Raw genomic sequence first — 18,749 nt, 5'->3', positions numbered from 1 at the left:
GCCGCATTTTGTACCAATCCTTGTATGAACATCAAGGTAGAGGAGGCTGGGTTTATGGGATACGGGGATACCTTTCTCGTGTCACTCTGCAACTGTAACGTGTAGTGTTTTGTGTGTCAGTGTGCATTCTTGTGTGAACTGTTTATAGTGAGGGTTAGTTGTAGGTTGTAAGCAAGTGAGCTAGGTTGTAAGTAATCAGGATTAGCTGTAGCTGAGTTGTGTGCATGCGAGTGCTAGTTTTGTCACTGCATGACACTGATTGACCTTCTTACTCCAGGATTCTCTACAGTTTTAACACTTCTACATCATAGTTGTAAAGATTGCATATTGAAGTATAACATGGCTTTTTGGTGTGTTTTTGTGCAAACATTATACTGGAATGGGGTTCCGAAGTGCATTTACTGCAATATACGTATAATCCCTAGCATGATGCAGGGTGTTGTTGGGTGTATAGGGGACAAGTTTGTTTATTGTAATTTATGTTCAGTTTTATGTAGTGAATTTGGAGTGTAGGAGATGTGTAGTGCTTGTCATTATTATAGTGTGCGACGTTGGTGGGGTCGGTGCCCCCTCCCCCTGAGGTGCCTGTACCACGCAACATCTGCACCGGGGTCTCCGTGGCCCACATGGTGAGTACCCTATGTCACCATTCAACTCACACCTAGTGTAGCGTTCACCCTAGTAGCAGCCACTGGGTGTACCGTACACGTGTGCCTGATGTACGAAACACCGGTGGCGTACACAGTTCTTTCTGTATTAAGTTATCAGTACTTAAACAACTCAGCACCGTCTACATCCACATTTACAACCAATAAACCCCTGTCCTACAAGCTCACAGCCTCGCCATAAACCCCTGTCCTACACGCCCACAGCCTCACCCACACCCAACTCCTAGCCACACTTACAACCACATCCCACACGCCCACACCCACGGTGCACCGTCTGAGCCTAGTTGTTATGAGTGTTTGAAGCCCCAAGTGAATCTAGAAGACAGTATATGCACTAAGAACCTGCAGAGAGTTCCCAGTACATGACTTGTGAGGGACCCTCGACCCACCGCACGCCGACCCACCCACTGCACGCCGACCCACCTACTGCACGCCGACCCATCCAGTATTGTCTGAATAAATGCTTAATAGATGCATCTTTAAAAAGAGTGATGCACGCCCTTAAGAGGCATGCAAGTACCCCTATATTGGACAAGATAGATTATAGTGGAAAAATGAACATGTTATTAGAAGTCAGGGGTACTTACGTGCCCTTAACATGACGCTTCCTCGTTATCACAGTTAATTCTCAGTTAGGTTGGCTTAGATTTGGTTGTGTTAGATTAGGTTGCCCTCTCTCCATAGAAAGTAATCAGTTACATTGCAACGGAAAAAACGTACATATAAGATAACAGCGGGAAAACAGTTGTCACGGACCAGAAAACCGACACCGTTGAGTGAGACATACCAGCTGCAACTGTCAGACTTTCACGGTTTAAAGTGCAGTCATCGGTCACCCATTTGATATCTGTACAACAGTGACATGATGACTGTGATTAAGAAAACGGATTGGGCACACCAACATGATACACTGTAACCCCCCTCCCCCCCCCCCCGTCCACACACACACCTGCATAACTCAGTTTTAGAACAAAGAAAATATTTTGTCTAGTCAGATGACCAAAAGCTCCAGCTGTGGGTCATCATATGACTTAAGACCCGCGTCAGGAAACACTTGTCCTGTTTCCTGGCAAACCTTACTTACCTAACCTAACCTTCTGTACATTTTGTATTGAGGCTGACCTGAGGTATTGTCTCAAGTTACCAACACTGAGGAGAGTAATTCCTCCACGTGGAGGAAGTCACTATTTGTGGAGTGAGGAAGAGTGGAGAAGGGCAGTGGGTTAGTTGATTACTGGAGGAAGGTAGGGAGGACGGACGGAAGGGAGGGAGGAAGGAAGGAAGGTAGGTAGGGAGGAAGGAAGGAATGTAGGGAGGAAGGTAGGTAGGTAAGAAAGGTAGGGAGGGAGGAAGGAATGTAGGGAGGAAGGTAGGTAGGTAGGGAAGGAAGGTAGGTAGGGAGGGAGGAAGGAAGGAAGGAAGGTAGGGAGGGAGGAAGGAAGGAAGGAAGGAAGGTAGGGAGGGAGGGAGGAAGGTAGGGAGGAATGAAGGAAGGTAGGGAGAGGAAGGAAGGAAGGTAGGTAGGAAGGTATGTAGGTAGGTAGGGAGGAAGGTAGGTAGGGAGGAAGGTAGGTAGGTAGGTAGGGAGGAAGGTAGGTAGGTAGGGAGGAAGGTAGGTAGGTAGGGAGGAAGGTAGGTAGATAGGTAGGGAGGAAGGTAGGTAGATAGGTAGGGAGGAAGGTAGGTAGGTAGGTAGGGAGGAAGGTAGGTAGGTAGGGAGGAAGGTAAGTAGGGAGGAAGGTAGGTAGGTAGGAATGTAAGTAGGTAGGGAGGAAGGTAGGTAGGGAGGAAAGTAGGTAGGTAGGGAGGAAGGTAGGTAGGGAGGAAGGTATGTAGGGAGGAAGGTAGGTAGGGAGGAAGGCAGGTAGGTAGGTAGGTAGGTAGGGAGTAAGATAGGTAGGTAGAGAGGAAGGTAATTAGGTAGGGAGGAAGGTAGGTAGGTAGGGAGGTAGGTAGGTAGGGAGGAAGGAAGGTAGGGAGGGAGGAAGGTAGATAGGGAGGGAGGAAGGTAGGTAGGGAGGGAGGAAGGTAGGTAGGTAGGGAGGAAGGTAGGTAGGTAGGTAGGTAGGTAGGTAGGTAGGTAGGTAGGTAGGGAGGTAGGTAGGTAGGGAGGGAGGAAGGTAGGTAGGGAGGGAGGAAGGTAGGTAGGTAGGGAGGAAGGTAGGTTGGTAGGGAGGAAGGTAAGTAGGGAGGAAGGTAGGTAGGGAGGAAGGTAGGTAGGGAGGGAGGAAGGTAGGTAGGGAGGGAGGAAGGTAGGTAGGGAGGGAGGGAGGAAGGTAGGTAGGTAGGGAGGGAGGAAGGTAGGGAGGGAGGGAGGAAGGTAGGAAGGAAGGTAGGAAGGAAGGTAGGTAGGTAGGGAGGTAGGTAGAGAGGGAGGAAGGTAGGGAGGGAGGAAGGAAGGAAGGTAGGAAGGAAGGAAGGTAGGAAGGAAGGTAGGAAGAAAGGTAGGAAGGAAGGTAGGTAGGAAGGAAGGTAGGTAGGTAGGTAGGTAGGAAGGAAGGAAGGAAGGAAGGGAGGTAGGAAGGTATCTTTTAAAGAGTAATGAATGACGTGCACGCTATCCTGGTAACAGTAGTCGTAGTAGTGTTGCCACTTTTAAGTACAGTGTTGACGTTGATGGTTGCTCAGTGTTGCATGCACCTCACTCACCTCAACACTGTGCTGTCTTCACAACACCATGAAGAAAATGCATGTCTTTTTTCACCTCATAACTCAACCAAAGGATATATTTTAAACTTATTTCTGTTGTGTAGCCTCGACCTTTTTTTCTTTTTTTTTGTAAGATTTAACAATTCACGTAAACAAACAAGCATTTCATATTGTTTAAGGGTAAAACTTTGTTTATTCTCATAGCCTCGTTAACTAACTTCATTGTTAAGATGTGTTAGTCTACAGTAAGACAGATTTATGTACAAGGAAAAGATATATTGTGGGTAATACTTCCAACATTGTAAGTTGGTGTGTTAAGGACTAACAATTATACTGGTATAAAATATCTCCAGGTTGATGCTGGCGTCACCTCTTAACTCACACATTATGGTCAATTAAACTTAATTTCTGACATAACTTTTGATAATTTCCTGAAGCTACAAAATATTTTAATGTTCCAGGAATTTTCCAGGACCTCAAGACAAGTTGAGCCAAATGGAACAACACTAAAGAAAGAGTTTTATATATATATATATATATATATATATATATATATATATATATATATATATATATATATATATATATATATATATATATATATATATATATCTATCACTACTATGTGTTTATTGATGCTCTTGTCTAATGTTATATATTTTTTATTTTATTTCAGCTGGTAAAACGTTCACATATATATATTTTTTCAGCTTTTCGGTTTGGTTATTTTGGTTAAATTTAGTTAGAAATTATGTTAGTTTGGGATAGGCTTTCCTAGGAATATTTATATACGTTAAGCACCACAGAGCCATCCATAAGACACTTCAGGAGAGGATCTCAAGAATCACTTGTAGTATTCAAAGTGCTTTACATTCGTCGTGTAATTTATCTTTAACACGATGTTTCATTTCTTATTGAAATCTTCTCCTGGAATTTGCCTTTAATTATATTAAAACCTAATTTGCACTTTTCTGCACCTTGGTTGTAGGCGCTGTAGTTGTATCCAGTACTTATGCCTCTCTCGCTCTCAAAAAATGTATTGTTTAATTTTTGGAGAGTTGTCTGAAGTATTTTTAAAAATTATCTTAAAAATAAGTAATTTTCCATCTTTGTGTTAGTGGTGTGAATTATTGTTAAATTCAGGTAATAATTTTAATTATATTAAGGATACTGTATACTTGGCTAGTTTTAAAATCATTATACTTATTCTACCATTGTTTGGTTTAACTTCTCTCTTCAGAATATTAAACTCTCCTCTCTTGGATTATAATGTACTTTATGTTGTAAGATTATTGACGGTTCCCAACATTATACTGTTCTCTGACTTCACGTTTGATGACTAAATCAAGTGTTGATGACTCTACTCACACTGCACACACTCGTACTCTACACATCTCGCTGACGTTAATTTTCATCGACATTATCGTCTTTTTTTTTTCATAATTGAGAGGTTTTGTCTCTTACATAGCCTAATTTTTGTAATTCCCTTTTATTATTTACTGTGTTGTCTGTGTGTTCCTGTTATGTGTTGTAAGTTGTGTGACTGTTTTCACTGTCCTGATGTGACTGACTGTACATCACCATGGTAACTGTACCACTGACACTGTACCATGATTACATCACCGTGGTAATTGTACCACTGACACTGTACCATGACTACATCACCGTGGTAATTGTACCACTGACACTGTACCATGACTACATCACCGTGGTAATTGTACCACTGACACTGTACCATGACTGTACATCACCGTGGTAACTGTACCACTGACACTGTACCATGACTACATCACCGTGGTAACTGTACCACTGACACTGTACCGTCTTCCCACCGTGTAGAAAGCGAGGTATCAGTACCGTGACGACCTGCTGGCCAAGCACGTGGGGCCGCGGGTGAGGTCCTTCGATGCTACCAAAATGAAGAACAAGTTCGAAAAACCTAAGGTAACCCATCCCCGACCCCCGTCAATCGAGCACCTCCCCCTTCCCCAGCCCCTCCCCAGCATCACCCATTTTCCAGCTCCTCCCCCTGCCTCTCCTCTATGCATCACCCATCCTCAGCCCCTCTCCTGAACCACCCCCAGCATCACCCTCCAGCATCATCACCCTCCCCAGCATCACCCTCTCACACGGTCGCAAATATTAAATCATTAACAGAAATAAACTCATTTTAATATTTTTTTGTTAATTTACGACGTTAAACAATTTATTTACCGCTATTAACATAGTTTAACAAACAGCTGGATTTATTTTTTTGTTATATTAACATTTATTCCTGTGACATAGTTACTTTCGTTTGAATTTTCTAAAATCTTACTCAGATTAACTTTAATGTGTGTCATAATAACACCTGTACGAGCGTGAACACCTGTCTTGCTATTGATGTTATGTCAGTGTAGTTTATAACTGACGTGTGGAGGGTGTTGGTAACATTGGTCGCTAGTTGATACCTCTCAACCATGGGAAAACCACACTGTGTTGTGTTGGTCGCTAGTTGACACCTACCAGCCATGGGAGAACCACACTTTGTGGGCACTATTTGACACCTCTGAACCATGGAAGAACCACACCGTAATGATCGCTAGTTGACACCTACCAACCGTGGAAAGACGGCACTATGTTGTGTTGACTAGTTTTGTCTTGTGCCGGGATACGTGTTGAAGGAACACGGTTATGCAGTATTGCCCACGAGTCTACTTCCCTAGCGTTGAAGTACACCAGTCTGCATCCATCATTCCCTCTCACACCTCATATACACTTGGGAGCAAGTTTAGACATGATTATACTGCTGGTGAGTGAAGGAGCCTCGTCTTCACCTTCCAGTCGAGTATGTACCAATTACCCTTACTTGATTAACACTAAAGATTTCTCAGTCATCAGTAATATTTAATACAAGATACTGGTAAATGGTAGATCACTATATGGGCAATATGACTCATTACAAGACAAAAAAATTATTACATAATGCTAACATGGTACACTTACCAGGTATTTCACTGTTGGTCTTCCACTTAAGCAATACACTTTGTGATACTGCAGTTTCTTAGGTCTTAGTCTCCAGTACCAGTACTCAGAACCAGTACTGACAACACTCTTCCTTCGCACAAGTCTTGGTGCTTATGGCAGTCTGAATACGTCCAAGGCTTCTCCCCGTGGGCAGTTCCACTCCTCCCTGTGATGAAGGAACACGGTTCTCCTTGTTTTACACCCACATTCCATCTAGAATGGATTGAAATGAGTATCGGTATATCAAGGGTCTGCCACGGGTAGGTGCGCTCAGTACCACATCTGCCTCTTTCCAACACATTTCTGGCATCATTCACGTAATATATATTTTTTTTTTTTTTTTTTTTTCAACAAGTCGGCCGCCTCCCACCGAGGCAGGGTGACCCAAAAAAGAAAGAAAATCCCCAAAAAGAAAATACTTTCATCATCATTCAACACTTTCACCACACTCGCACATTATCACTGTTTTTGCAGAGGTGCTCAGAATACAACAGTCTAGAAGCATACACATATAAAGATACACAACATATCCCTCCAAACTGCCAATATCCCAAACCCCTCCTTTAAAGTGCAGGCATTGTACTTCCCATTTCCAGGACTCAAGTCCGACTATATGAAAATAACCGGTTTCCCTGAATCCCTTCACTAAATATTACCCTGCTCACACTCCAACAGATCGTCAGGTCCCAAGTACCATTCGTCTCCATTCACTCCTATCTAACACGCTCACGCACGCTTGTTGGAAGTCCAAGCCCCTTACCCACAAAACCTCCTTTACCCCCTCTCTCCAACCCTTTCGAGGACGACCCCTACCCCGCCTTCCTTCCCCTATAGATTTATATGCTTTCCATGTCATTCTACTGTGATCCATTCTCTCTAAATGACCAAACCACCTCAACAACCCCTCTTCTGCCCTCTGACTAATACTTTTATTAACTCCACACCTTCTCCTAATTTCCACACTCCGAATTTTCTGCATAATATTTACACCACACATTGCCCTTAAACAGGACATCTCCGCTGCCTCCAACCGTCTCCTCGCTGCTGCATTTACCACCCAAGCTTCACACCCATATAAGAGTGTTGGTACTACTATACTTTCATACATTCCCTTCTTTGCCTCCATAGATAACGTTTTTTGACTCCACATATACCTCAACGCACCACTCACCTTTTTTCCCTCATCAATTCTATGATTAACCTCATCCTTCATAAATCCATCCGCCGACACGTCAACTCCCAAGTATCTGAAAACATTCACTTCTTCCATACTCCTCCTCCCCAATTTGATATCCAATTTTTCTTTATCTAAATCATTTGACACCCTCATCACCTTACTCTTTTCTATGTTCACTTTCAACTTTCTACCTTTACACACATTCCCAAACTCATCCACTAACCTTTGCAATTTTTCTTTAGAATCTCCCATAAGCACAGTATCATCAGCAAAAAGTAACTGTGTCAATTCCCATTTTGAATTTGATTCCCCATAATTTAATCCCACCCCTCTCCCAAACACCCTAGCATTTACTTCCTTTACAACCCCATCTATAAATATATTAAACAACCATGGTGACATTACACATCCCTGTCTAAGACCTACTTTTACCGGGAAGTAGTCTCCCTCTCTTCTACACACCCTAACCTGAGCCTCACTATCCTCATAAAAACTCTTTACAGCATTTAATAACTTACCACCTATTCCATATACTTGCAACATCTGCCACATTGCTCCTCTATCCACTCTATCATATGCCTTTTCTAAATCCATAAATGCAATAAAAACTTCCCTATCTTTATCTAAATACTGTTCACATATATGCTTCAATGTAAACACCTGATCTACACATCCCCTACCCACTCTAAAACCTCCTTGCTCATCCGCAATCCTACATTCTGTCTTACCTCTAATTCTTTCAATTATAACCCTACCGTACACTTTTCCTGGTATACTCAGTAAGCTTATTCCTCTATAATTTTTACAGTCTCTTTTGTCCCCTTTCCCTTTATATAAAGGGACTATACATGCTCTCTGCCAATCCCTAGGTACCTTCCCCTCTTTCATACATTTATTAAACAAAAGTACCAACCACTCCAACACTATATCCCCCCCTGCTTTTAACATTTCTGTCATGATCCCATCAGTTCCAGCTGCTTTACCCCCTTTCATTTTACGTAATGCCTCACGTACCTCCCCCACGCTTACATTCTGCTCTTCTTCACTCCTAAAAGATGGTATACCTCCCTGACCAGTGCATGAAATTACTGCCTCTGTTTCTTCCTTAACATTTAAAAGTTCCTCAAAATATTCTCGCCATCTTCCCAATACCTCCATCTCCCCATCTACTAACTCCCCTACTCTGTTTTTAACTGACAAATCCATATTTTCCCTAGGCTTTCTTAACTTGTTTAACTCACTCCAAAATTTTTTCTTATTTTCATTAAAATTTCTTGACAGTGCCTCTCCCACTCTATCATCTGCTCTCCTTTTGCACTCTCTCACCACTCTCTTTACCTTTCTTTTACTCTCCATATACTCTGCTCTTCTTATAACACTTCTGCTTTGTAAAAACCTCTCATAAGCTACCTTTTTCTCTTTTATCACACCCTTTACTTCATCATTCCACCAATCACTCCTCTTTCCTCCTGCCCCCACCCTCCTATAACCACAAACTTCTGCCCCACATTCTAATACTGCATTTTTAAAACTATTCCAACCCTCTTCAACCCCCCCACTACTCATCTTTGCACTAGCCCACCTTTCTGCCAATAGTCGCTTATATCTCACCCGAACTTCCTCCTCCCTTAGTTTATACACTTTCACCTCCCTCTTACTTGTTGTTGCCACCTTCCTCTTTTCCCATCTACCTCTTACTCTAACTGTAGCTACAACTAAATAATGATCCGATATATCAGTTGCCCCTCTATAAACATGTACATCCTGGAGCCTACCCATCAACCTTTTATCCACCAATACATAATCTAATAAACTACTTTCATTACGTACTACATCATACCTTGTATATTTATTTATCCTCTTTTTCATAAAATATGTATTACTTATTACCAAATTTCTTTCTACACATAGCTCAATTAAAGGCTCCCCATTTACATTTACCCCTGGCACCCCAAATTTACCTACTACTCCCTCCATAACATTTTTACCCACTTTAGCATTAAAATCCCCAACCACCATTACTCTCACACTTGATTCAAAACTCCCCACGCATTCACTCAACATTTCCCAAAATCTCTCTCTCTCCTCTACACTTCTCTCTTCTCCAGGTGCATACACGCTTATTATAACCCACTTTTCACATCCAATCTTTATTTTACTCCACATAATCCTTGAATTAATACATTTATAGTCCCTCTTTTCCTGCCATAGCTTATCCTTCAACATTATTGCTACTCCTTCTTTAGCTCTAACTCTATTTGAAACCCCTGACCTAATCCCATTTATTCCTCTCCACTGAAACTCTCCCACCCCCTTCAGCTTTGTTTCACTTAAAGCCAGGACATCCAGCTTCTTCTCATTCATAACATCCACAATCATCTCTTTCTTATCATCTGCACAACATCCACGCACATTCAGACTTCCCACTTTGACAATTTTCTTCTTCTTATTCTTTTTAGTAATCTTTACAGGAAAAGGGGTTACTAGCCCATTGTTCCCGGCATTTTAGTTGACTTTTACAACACGCATGGCTTACGGAGGAAAGATTCTTATTCCACTTCCCCATGGATATAAAAGGAAAATTAATAAGACCAAGAACTATTAAGATAAAATCAAAGAAAACTCAGATGAGTGTGTATAAATAAATGTGTACATGTATGTGTAGTGTGACCTAAGTGTAAGTAGAAGTAGCAAGACATGCCTGTAATCTTGCATATTTATGAGACAGACAAAAGACATCAGCAATCCTACCATCATGTAAAACAATCACAGGCTTCGTTTTACACTCACTTGGCAGGACGGTAGTACCTCCCTGGGTGGTTGCTGTCTACCAACCTATATATATATATATATATATATATATATATATATATATATATATATATATATATATATATAAAATACTAGCAACTTGTCCCTTTGGTGGCATGAAGTGCCCTCAGTACTTAATGAACCTTCAACATGATGTTGTCAGAGCTGTGTGGCCCTCTGTTGCTGGACCATTAAGACCGTGTGGTCCTCTGGAGCTGGACCACTAGTGTCATATGCACCGTACACCATTAAGGGTGTGTAGTAGCCGTCAAAGCACAAGGGAGCATCATCTGAGTATAATAAACGACTTCCGCAGCAGCAGTGTTCCCCAGGTCGAGCAGACACGAACAGGCGTTAGAGGTGCTTAATGGTAATTACAAAGTCCATGGCTCGTAGCTGTCTCGCTCCACTACACACAAGGGAACATTTAACCTGCCATTAAGCCAGAATCTTAGCTGTGTAATGAACGTTTGCTGGTGCTCACACTAATTTATTACATTTACTTGACCAACAACAAAATATATATCTTGTTTAATAAGTTTTATTTAGTGTGTCGTTCGCCAGGTGTTAGTTTGCTAACACAACGTCAGTTTTTGATGGTGAGAAGTGCAAGTCACTGTGCTGTGTATTATCTGACGTAAATACAGCATATTTTTTTTCTTTATTTGTTCACCAATTAGTTTTTGCATAGTTTCTTTGTACAACACACACTGAGAGGTTACTAGAAGTATTATATAAGTGGCGCCACCTCCACTCATTCTACTAGTAGTAGTGTCTAAATTAAGAGGCTCCGCCTTCACTCATTCCACTAGTATTATCTAAGTTAAGGTGCGTCACTCCCTACTCATTCCACTTAAAACCTCCTACGAGGGTCCTGGAGGTCAGTGTCACTCATGTCACAACTGCTTCATGAGCAGTGTCCTGTGTAGTGAGTGTTGCACACTGTGGAATGAGGGGGGGGGAAAGAGTGTGTGTGTGTGAGGGGTGTACGAGTGTGGGTGTGTGGGGGGGGGTGTATGAATGTGGGTGAATGGATGAGTGTTCATTTAAGTTGGCACCTGTACAATACCTCCACCTCCTGCTGCGTCATCATCCTCATCATCATTCTGCATGATGCATCTTCCCTTAGACATCAACGTCCACGCTGCAACTTTATGCTCCATACGCTAGGTTCAGATTTAAGTGCTATGTAACGGGCAAAGATCACAGGCCACCTTGATGCTGATAGAGTTCTCTTGATCCCAGGAAATAGTTATGCTGCCTTTGTTGGGATTACCTTCCCTTCCCCAAGAACTTTGTACTCCCATACGGGTTTAGCCCTTCCCCAAGAACACGGCAGTAACACTTTGTAGAAGACATGGTCTACGTGAAGGTTAGTATCAGCAGGAGCAGAGGGGGAGATACATTGGGGAAGTGACCTCCCCACCTGGTCAATAATAGGTCAACCTGCGTCGAGCAGAAATCATTCCCTCCCCCTCCCCCATTTCCCTGATCCCTCCAGATGATGATAACCTCTCGCCCTCGCTGAGTCACTGTGGTCACCCACTGTATATACACGAGTCTTCTATAGTCTTGGTGTGGCATTTTGGCCCTGGTGGGTAGGTGTGGTATTGTGGCCCTGGTGGGGGTGTGGTCCTGGTGTGGCATTGTGGTAGGCCAGGTGTGGGCCCGGCGTGGAACATGGCATCATAATAAAGACGACAGTGAGAGGAGAGGATCAGTGACACACATCTTGGTAATAAAGTTGTCTCGCTAGGGAAGACTCGTATCCTCGTGAGAAGCGACCATCGCAGACATTGTACAGTAAAGCTTCACACACTAGCTTCAGCTACAATCACGGGCTCAGTTCAGCTCGTAAAAACCTTTAATTAAACCAGCTCACGCACACTATCTGCATTTTAATTTATCAGTCAGTGCCATTAAATACATCCATTTCATTTTTCTTATTCATATTTCCTTCATTTTACGTTAGGGTCGTTTAGATTACAATAAACCTATTTAACTATAAAAGGAAGTTCTCAAATGTCGGTGGTACAACTGGCAATGAGGAGGTGGAGGGTAAAAAAAAAAAGAGCAGCGTTCTGATATGAAGGCTAATGACTGTGTGGGAGACTGAGCTGGGTCACGATACCAGGAGTTTTGTTGACACCAGTGTAACTTATAACTGGGTCGTACCTGCTACACTTTAACTACACAACACCATGATACAGTAGCCACCAGCTGTTGTAGCAGCCAGGTGTGTGATGAGGAAGGTGAAGTGTGTGTGTGTGTTTGTGTGTGTGTTTGTGTGTGTGTGTTACTAACACAGGTGTCTCTCCCCCACATGCTGCCACAGGTACACCTGGTCACCCAGGTGTTTCAGGAGTTACTACGAACGGTACAACACAGACGGGTATTTTGTCAACTTTGTATAATCCTCTCATATTTTTCCCAAGGCTCTCAGCTCACCCCCCCCCCTTCAACCCCCTCATTAAAGACGGGCACCGTAGGCCGGACCTAACCAGCACAGTCATATACATTTTCTATAAATCCCATAAAACATTTTCGCTTTTGTAGTTTTTCAGTGGAAGATATTGCAAAAAATGCAAATGTATGGGGATCTGTATAACTACTTGAAGTATTGAAGGTAGCAATCATGTTTTATACGAGTAACAGTCTTGTTACGGTGTGTTTGTTACAAGTTGGCAGTATAATACTCTGGAAAACATAAACACAGATACAGTATAATGCGATCCTTTATTAAGTACATTTCGGCCAGACAGTGGAGTTTATCAAGTCACAAACAGATCTGTCAGTCTTTTATGTCATTTCTCTGCATAATACTCTCTTGAGTAGACATTAAAGAAATGAATGGTAGTGGTTGTACTTGTGTTGACAGTTATCATGAACCTCGTGTTGACTCAGGATAACTGTGTGTGTGTGTGTGTGTGTGTGTGTGTGTGTGTGTGTGTGTGTGTGTGTGTGTGTGTGTGTGTGTGTGTGTGTGTGTGTGTGTGTGTGTGTGTGTAACTACATAAACTCACATGAGAATTTTTGTATGTGAGGTGGGTTAGTGCTGTTTACAGTCTGAGCTGCAGACGGGTCTGCAGCTCAGACACGTTACTCGCACATTAACTCCAACAATAATTTAATTTAAAAGAAAGGGGGATTAAACTCAAGGTATATATACGCTGAGAGTTGGATAGTTTATAGAGTTTCAAGTCTACCGACTACATGATGATCATGAAAGCTGCATGTCGCCTGCACACCAGTCAATGCTTTAAATCCTCAAAATACTGCTTCATGTTAACTTACATTGTATATATACTGAGAGATGCATACCTCTGTGCGCCCTGTGTGCAGGTAGGTTTCCGGCCTGCGTGTGTCCTCCTAGGACGATGTGTGGGGGGGTTGAGGTGGGGTTCTCCTTGGGTGGGGGGGGATCCCCCCGGACCAGAGGGACTAAACGATACTTCACCACCACCCCGCCCTCTCCCCCCTTTTCACAATGCGTGCACTATCCCTCTTCACCACACAGTGTCATCATAACACACACTCGCCTGGTAGATTACTGTCATCACTACCTCTGTGGCGCACCTCACTCTGACTGCTCGCTCAACCTGTAATTCATTGTGAGCACAGTAATTACGCACCAGGGAGTTACTCTGAACCACTTGTACGTACCAGGGAGTTACTCTGAACCACTTGTACGCACCAGGGAGTAACTCCGAACCACTTGTACGCACCAGGAGTAACTCTGAACCCCTTGTACGCACCAGGGAGTAACCTGAACCACTTGTACGCACCAGGAGTTACTCTGAACCACTTGTACGCACCAGGGAGTTACTCTGAACCACTTGTACGCACCAGGGAGTAACTCTGAACCACTTGTACGCACCAGGGAGTAACTCTGAACCACTTGTACGCACCAGGGAGTAACTCTGAACCACTTGTACGCACCAAGGAGTAACCTTTAAGCACTTCATTTGCATTTTTGACATAGAGATTGACCCAGCGAGTGACACACTCAGGTATTGCAAGCAAGCAAGCAAGCAAGCATGTGTTAGTGTTAACCTTACACACGTCTTCCTTATGGACATAACCTTCTCCGCATATCTGTTCTGTACATGTTTTCCATATCTTCAGTGTACCTCATCCACACCTCTCTTCCACACACATCTTTCATCACGTCTTCTCACAAATCTTTCTTAATATGTCTTATCCACTGGTTTTTCATTCAGTTTCACTTGGTTTTTTCATAAGTACGAGCAGAATTGTGGATATAAAAACACCGTTCGTGATTATATATATATATATATATATATATATATATATATATATATATATATATATATATATATATATATATATATATATATATATATATATATATATATTTATTTATATATATTTATATTTAAGTATAAATACAATAGATGCATGGACTTCGGAGGGTTATTGACATCGTCCTCACCAACAGCCTGACTGGTTAGATGTCGGATCGCAATTAGTATAGATTGTAGGAGCTTCCATTACCATCTTCACACAGGATGATCGCTTCATATTGTACACCAGACCCGCAGTAACGCACCATGGGAGGTCGTGGGAGCATGTGGGCGTCACACATAACCCATGATGACAGGCGGTGTAACACGGTTCGTACCCCAGGGTTCCCTGGTGCCCATAACCCACTTCTGAGTCGCTTCAGAGTTCCGCATTGCAATCTTCGGGGCTCAAAATATTCGCAGTCAGAACCTAGAGTTTTGGAGTCTTCGGGATTGGATACATCTAATTCGTAATTTTCGTTTTCGCTGGTGTTGCAGCAGAGAACCCTCAGGTCTTCACGCCACAAAACACGACTCTCGAGACGGTCCTTCATTCTTGAAACTAAAGAATCTCGTTCCACAATTCACATTCCCCACTTCCCCCTCCCTTAACCCCCGTCCTCAGCTTCTCCCCATTTATTCCCCCCCTCTTTATGACATGACTAAACGCTGACGTCTTATTAATGTCACTGTTATTTCCTCCTCATTCTTCCCACCAACATTCTCAACACGACTCTCCGTCTTGGGTTTGATTAATTTATTTCTGTGTATGATGCTGATAGGGGATGCGACGGTTGTTCTCGCTCGCTGCTGTTCACGTTCACGCTTATTCTTCTTTTCTCTCTGCTGCATGACGCGGGACCTTTGCATGTCGTGTCTACACACACACACACACACACACACACACACACACACACACACACACACACACATACACATTCAGTCATACATTCCTCTGTGTGCACGTCATGTATTTGCATGTGCACCATCTCCACAATCATGTACCACTGCATGTGCGTGTGTGTGCACTGAACCTCATGACTGTATGCACCACTTGCCCATTTGTATGGTTTTTTTTGCATCTGTTTTATTTTCTGTGCACCACTTGCATGTGCGTGTGTACTCACCAACTACGTGTACACGGTGGGCGGCGTGTGTACGTTTCTGGATCCCTGGTGGTGGTGGGACAGGATCCCTTCCCTCTCTACTCTCTACTCTACCTGCACGACCACGTAAGTAGCAATCACTCTTCTACGTCTACCCGGTGCTACCTCTGCCACTCTACTTTTACCTCAAGCTCTAAGTCTACTTCAGATTCACAGACTCTGCTTCTACCAGTGGCTTTATTGCAGTTCAAATTCTCACTCCTTGGTTCCACTTAATGTTTCTACCTCTGCTTGAGTCTCTACCTCAACTTCGGGTTCTACTTCTACCTAAGATTCTGTCTACCTCTACTTCACGATCTACCTTAGGTGATGTTCCAGAGGCCATACTTAAAAAATTTCTTAACATTCGTTAATGTCATACCATTTCTCTCTCTCTCTCTCTCTCTCTCTCACCACCATAAAAGTTCCCTTTCTCTATTATCTTGTTATAAATAAGTTGTAGCTTATTTAATTTTTGAATGTGGAAATAAACACTGCAAACTCTGTCATTACAATTTGGCGTCAGTAAATCACTGACTGGTTTTTTTTCCGTTCTTCAGCCTCGAGGCTGTGAATCTGGTTTACCAGAGACTTTATGAATGTCCGAATCTTGTAGCCTCGAGGCTGGCAGTGGAACAGATTCAGAGATCATCTTTTTCCACCATAGAACCAATATAGCATTTAAATTACTGGGAATGCTTCAAAATATTTACTCACTGGAGCGGAGAAGATACACGTGGTAATATATTATCTACGTGGAAAGTTCTTGACGTCCTGGTCCAAATCTGCACACTGCCATAACAAACTGGAGTGAGACAAATGGGAGGAAGTGAAAAATAAACCCAGTGACAAGTAGGGGGGCGCCGTGGGCACAATAAGAAAACACTGTATCAACATCTGTGGTTTCAGACTTCTTAACATCTTACGAGAAGATATCAGGAACATTTCTGGGACAAGTGTAGATGTCTTCAAGAGGAAACTAGACAATTTCCTCCTCCAAGTACCGGATCAGCCAGGCGGTGAGGAATATGTGGACCAGAGGGCTGCCAGCAGCAACAGGCTGGTTGACCAGGCAAGCACCAGACAAGCCTGTGTCAGGGCCAGGCTGCGAGAGTAGGAAAACTCCGGACATTCATTAAGCTATATCAAAGTTAAGGTACCAGAGACGTTCTACATAAACTACTGAACCGTTCTTATAGTTTCCAGGCTGGGAAACTCCATCATCAGAGACGTTCTACATAAGTGATTAAATCTTGTTCTTCCGTTCTCGTCGCCTCGAGAGCTGTATTCAGTAAATCTAGATTACTAGAGACTTTCATCAAGCAGTCCGTCTCCCTCGTGTCAGCCATGAGATGTCAGCGGCTGGTCAGCCATAAGCCTAGGCTGCAACATTCCAGGTGTAGATATTATTGCCAGAGTTGAGGCAGTATGTTGCTCTGTCATCCTGGGTAAAAAAAAATGTCCTTCATTCTGTGGAACGAGCGAGGGGAAGGAAGGGGAGAGGGTTGTAGGGGAGGGGATGAGAGGGAGGGAGGGAGTGGTGTGTCACGGGGCAGTAATAACTACTGCCTCAAATCTCCCACCTCTCCTCCCTGGCTCCCCCTCCCTTTCCTCCCCTCTCCCCTTTCCTTTCCTTCCCTCTCCCAGGCACCCCTCCCTTTAGTGGCATTGAGTCACTACCCCCACCTCACTTGCCTTGACCTCTCTTCCTATTTCATTTTCCTCCTCGTTCCTTCCCTTTGTTCACTGACCCTTGTTACTACCCTTTGTTCACTGACCTTCCCTTGTTCCTCCCAATTGTTTACTGCCCTTCCTGGTGAGCAGTCATACTCTGCGTCATACGTAATTGTCGCTGCGTCATACGTAATAGTCTGCGCCCCGGACCCTGACTCATGGAACTCCATATTCATCAAGAATTGCGAGAAGTTGTTATTCGACGGGAAAAATCCAAATCTAATCTATTACTACGTATTTTAAATATTGTGTGGAGGTGGAAGCTGGACACTGGAATCATTCCAGTCTTGAAAAAAAAAAACACATAAGTGGCAGTAAAGTAATTGCCCCCCCCCCAAAATATATATAGACTGATAGCACTGACGTCCCATATGAAGATTTTTGAAAGGGTCTTAAGCCACATTACCAATCACATGTAATCCCTGCAGTAGCACAACCCAGGTCAATATGGGTTCAGAACAGGTCGTTCCTGCGTCTTGCAGTTGCTGGGCCACATACAGATGGTCTCGGATGCACGTGGAGACAAGTAAAATCTCAGTAATAACTACTGAGAAAAATGCTGTATACACCAACTTTGCAAAAGCCTCTGACAAATGCGATTACGTCGTAATTGCTCACAAAATGTGTGCAAAAGTCGTAACTGGGAAGGTGGGCGAATATATAACCTTTTTAACCAAAAGAACCCAAAGAGTAATAGTAAACTGAGTGAAATCAGGGACTGCTACAGTGGAAAGGTCTGTCCCCAAGGCAGGGTACTCTCTCCACTTCTCTTCGTCATTCTCATTTCTGAGAGACAGGGACATCAGTTATAACACTGTATCTTCATTTGCAGGCGATGCTAGAATCAGTATAAAAGTGTCGGTCATAGAAGATACAGCGAGACTCCAAGCTGATATCAACCAAGTTTTCTAGTGGGCCACTGACAATAATGTGATCAGTGAGGACGAATTTCAGTTGCTTCATCACGGAAGAATGGAGGAAATAAAAATAAGATCAGAGTACAAGACAAACTTAATCCACTCATTAGAACGTAAATCAAATGTGAGAGACCTGGGAGTTATAATGTCAGATCTCACGTTCAAGGAGCACAACAATTTTATCATTGCAGCTGCAAAAGAAATGATTATTTGGATAACTATATCTTTCAAACAAGATATACCAACCCACTGATGACACTCAAGTCGCTCGTTCTCTCTAGGCTGGAATATTGCTATGCACTAACGAACCTCCTTCAAGACAGGTGAAGTTGCTGAGC

The 18,749-nt window shown here is 43.0% G+C and overlaps 1 protein-coding gene across 50 annotated transcripts in view; it reads left to right on the top strand.

Annotated features, from left to right (window-relative positions):
- LOC128692140 (trichohyalin) overlaps window positions 1–18,749 on the top strand; it is a 219,903-nt gene that overhangs the window by 111,098 nt on the left and 90,056 nt on the right. For 22 of the 50 annotated variants that reach the window (XM_053781172.2, XM_053781183.2, XM_053781167.2 and 19 more), the window contains 3 exons: window positions 543–629; window positions 5,157–5,261; window positions 15,806–15,847. The exons of 1 other annotated variant lie outside the window; for it this stretch is intronic. In XM_053781172.2, coding sequence (XP_053637147.2) covers window positions 543–629; window positions 5,157–5,261; window positions 15,806–15,847 — 234 coding nt within the window. The remainder of the gene's footprint in view (window positions 1–542; window positions 630–5,156; window positions 5,262–15,805; window positions 15,848–18,749) is intronic. 27 more of the 50 variants (XM_053781186.2, XM_053781185.2, XM_053781179.2 and 24 more) reach the window with 5 other exon arrangements.

Source organism: Cherax quadricarinatus, chromosome 15 (assembly GCF_038502225.1).
Source record: "Cherax quadricarinatus isolate ZL_2023a chromosome 15, ASM3850222v1, whole genome shotgun sequence".
Taxonomy (NCBI): Eukaryota; Metazoa; Arthropoda; class Malacostraca; order Decapoda; family Parastacidae; genus Cherax; species Cherax quadricarinatus.
This window is presented reverse-complemented; position numbering and strand designations above follow the sequence as displayed.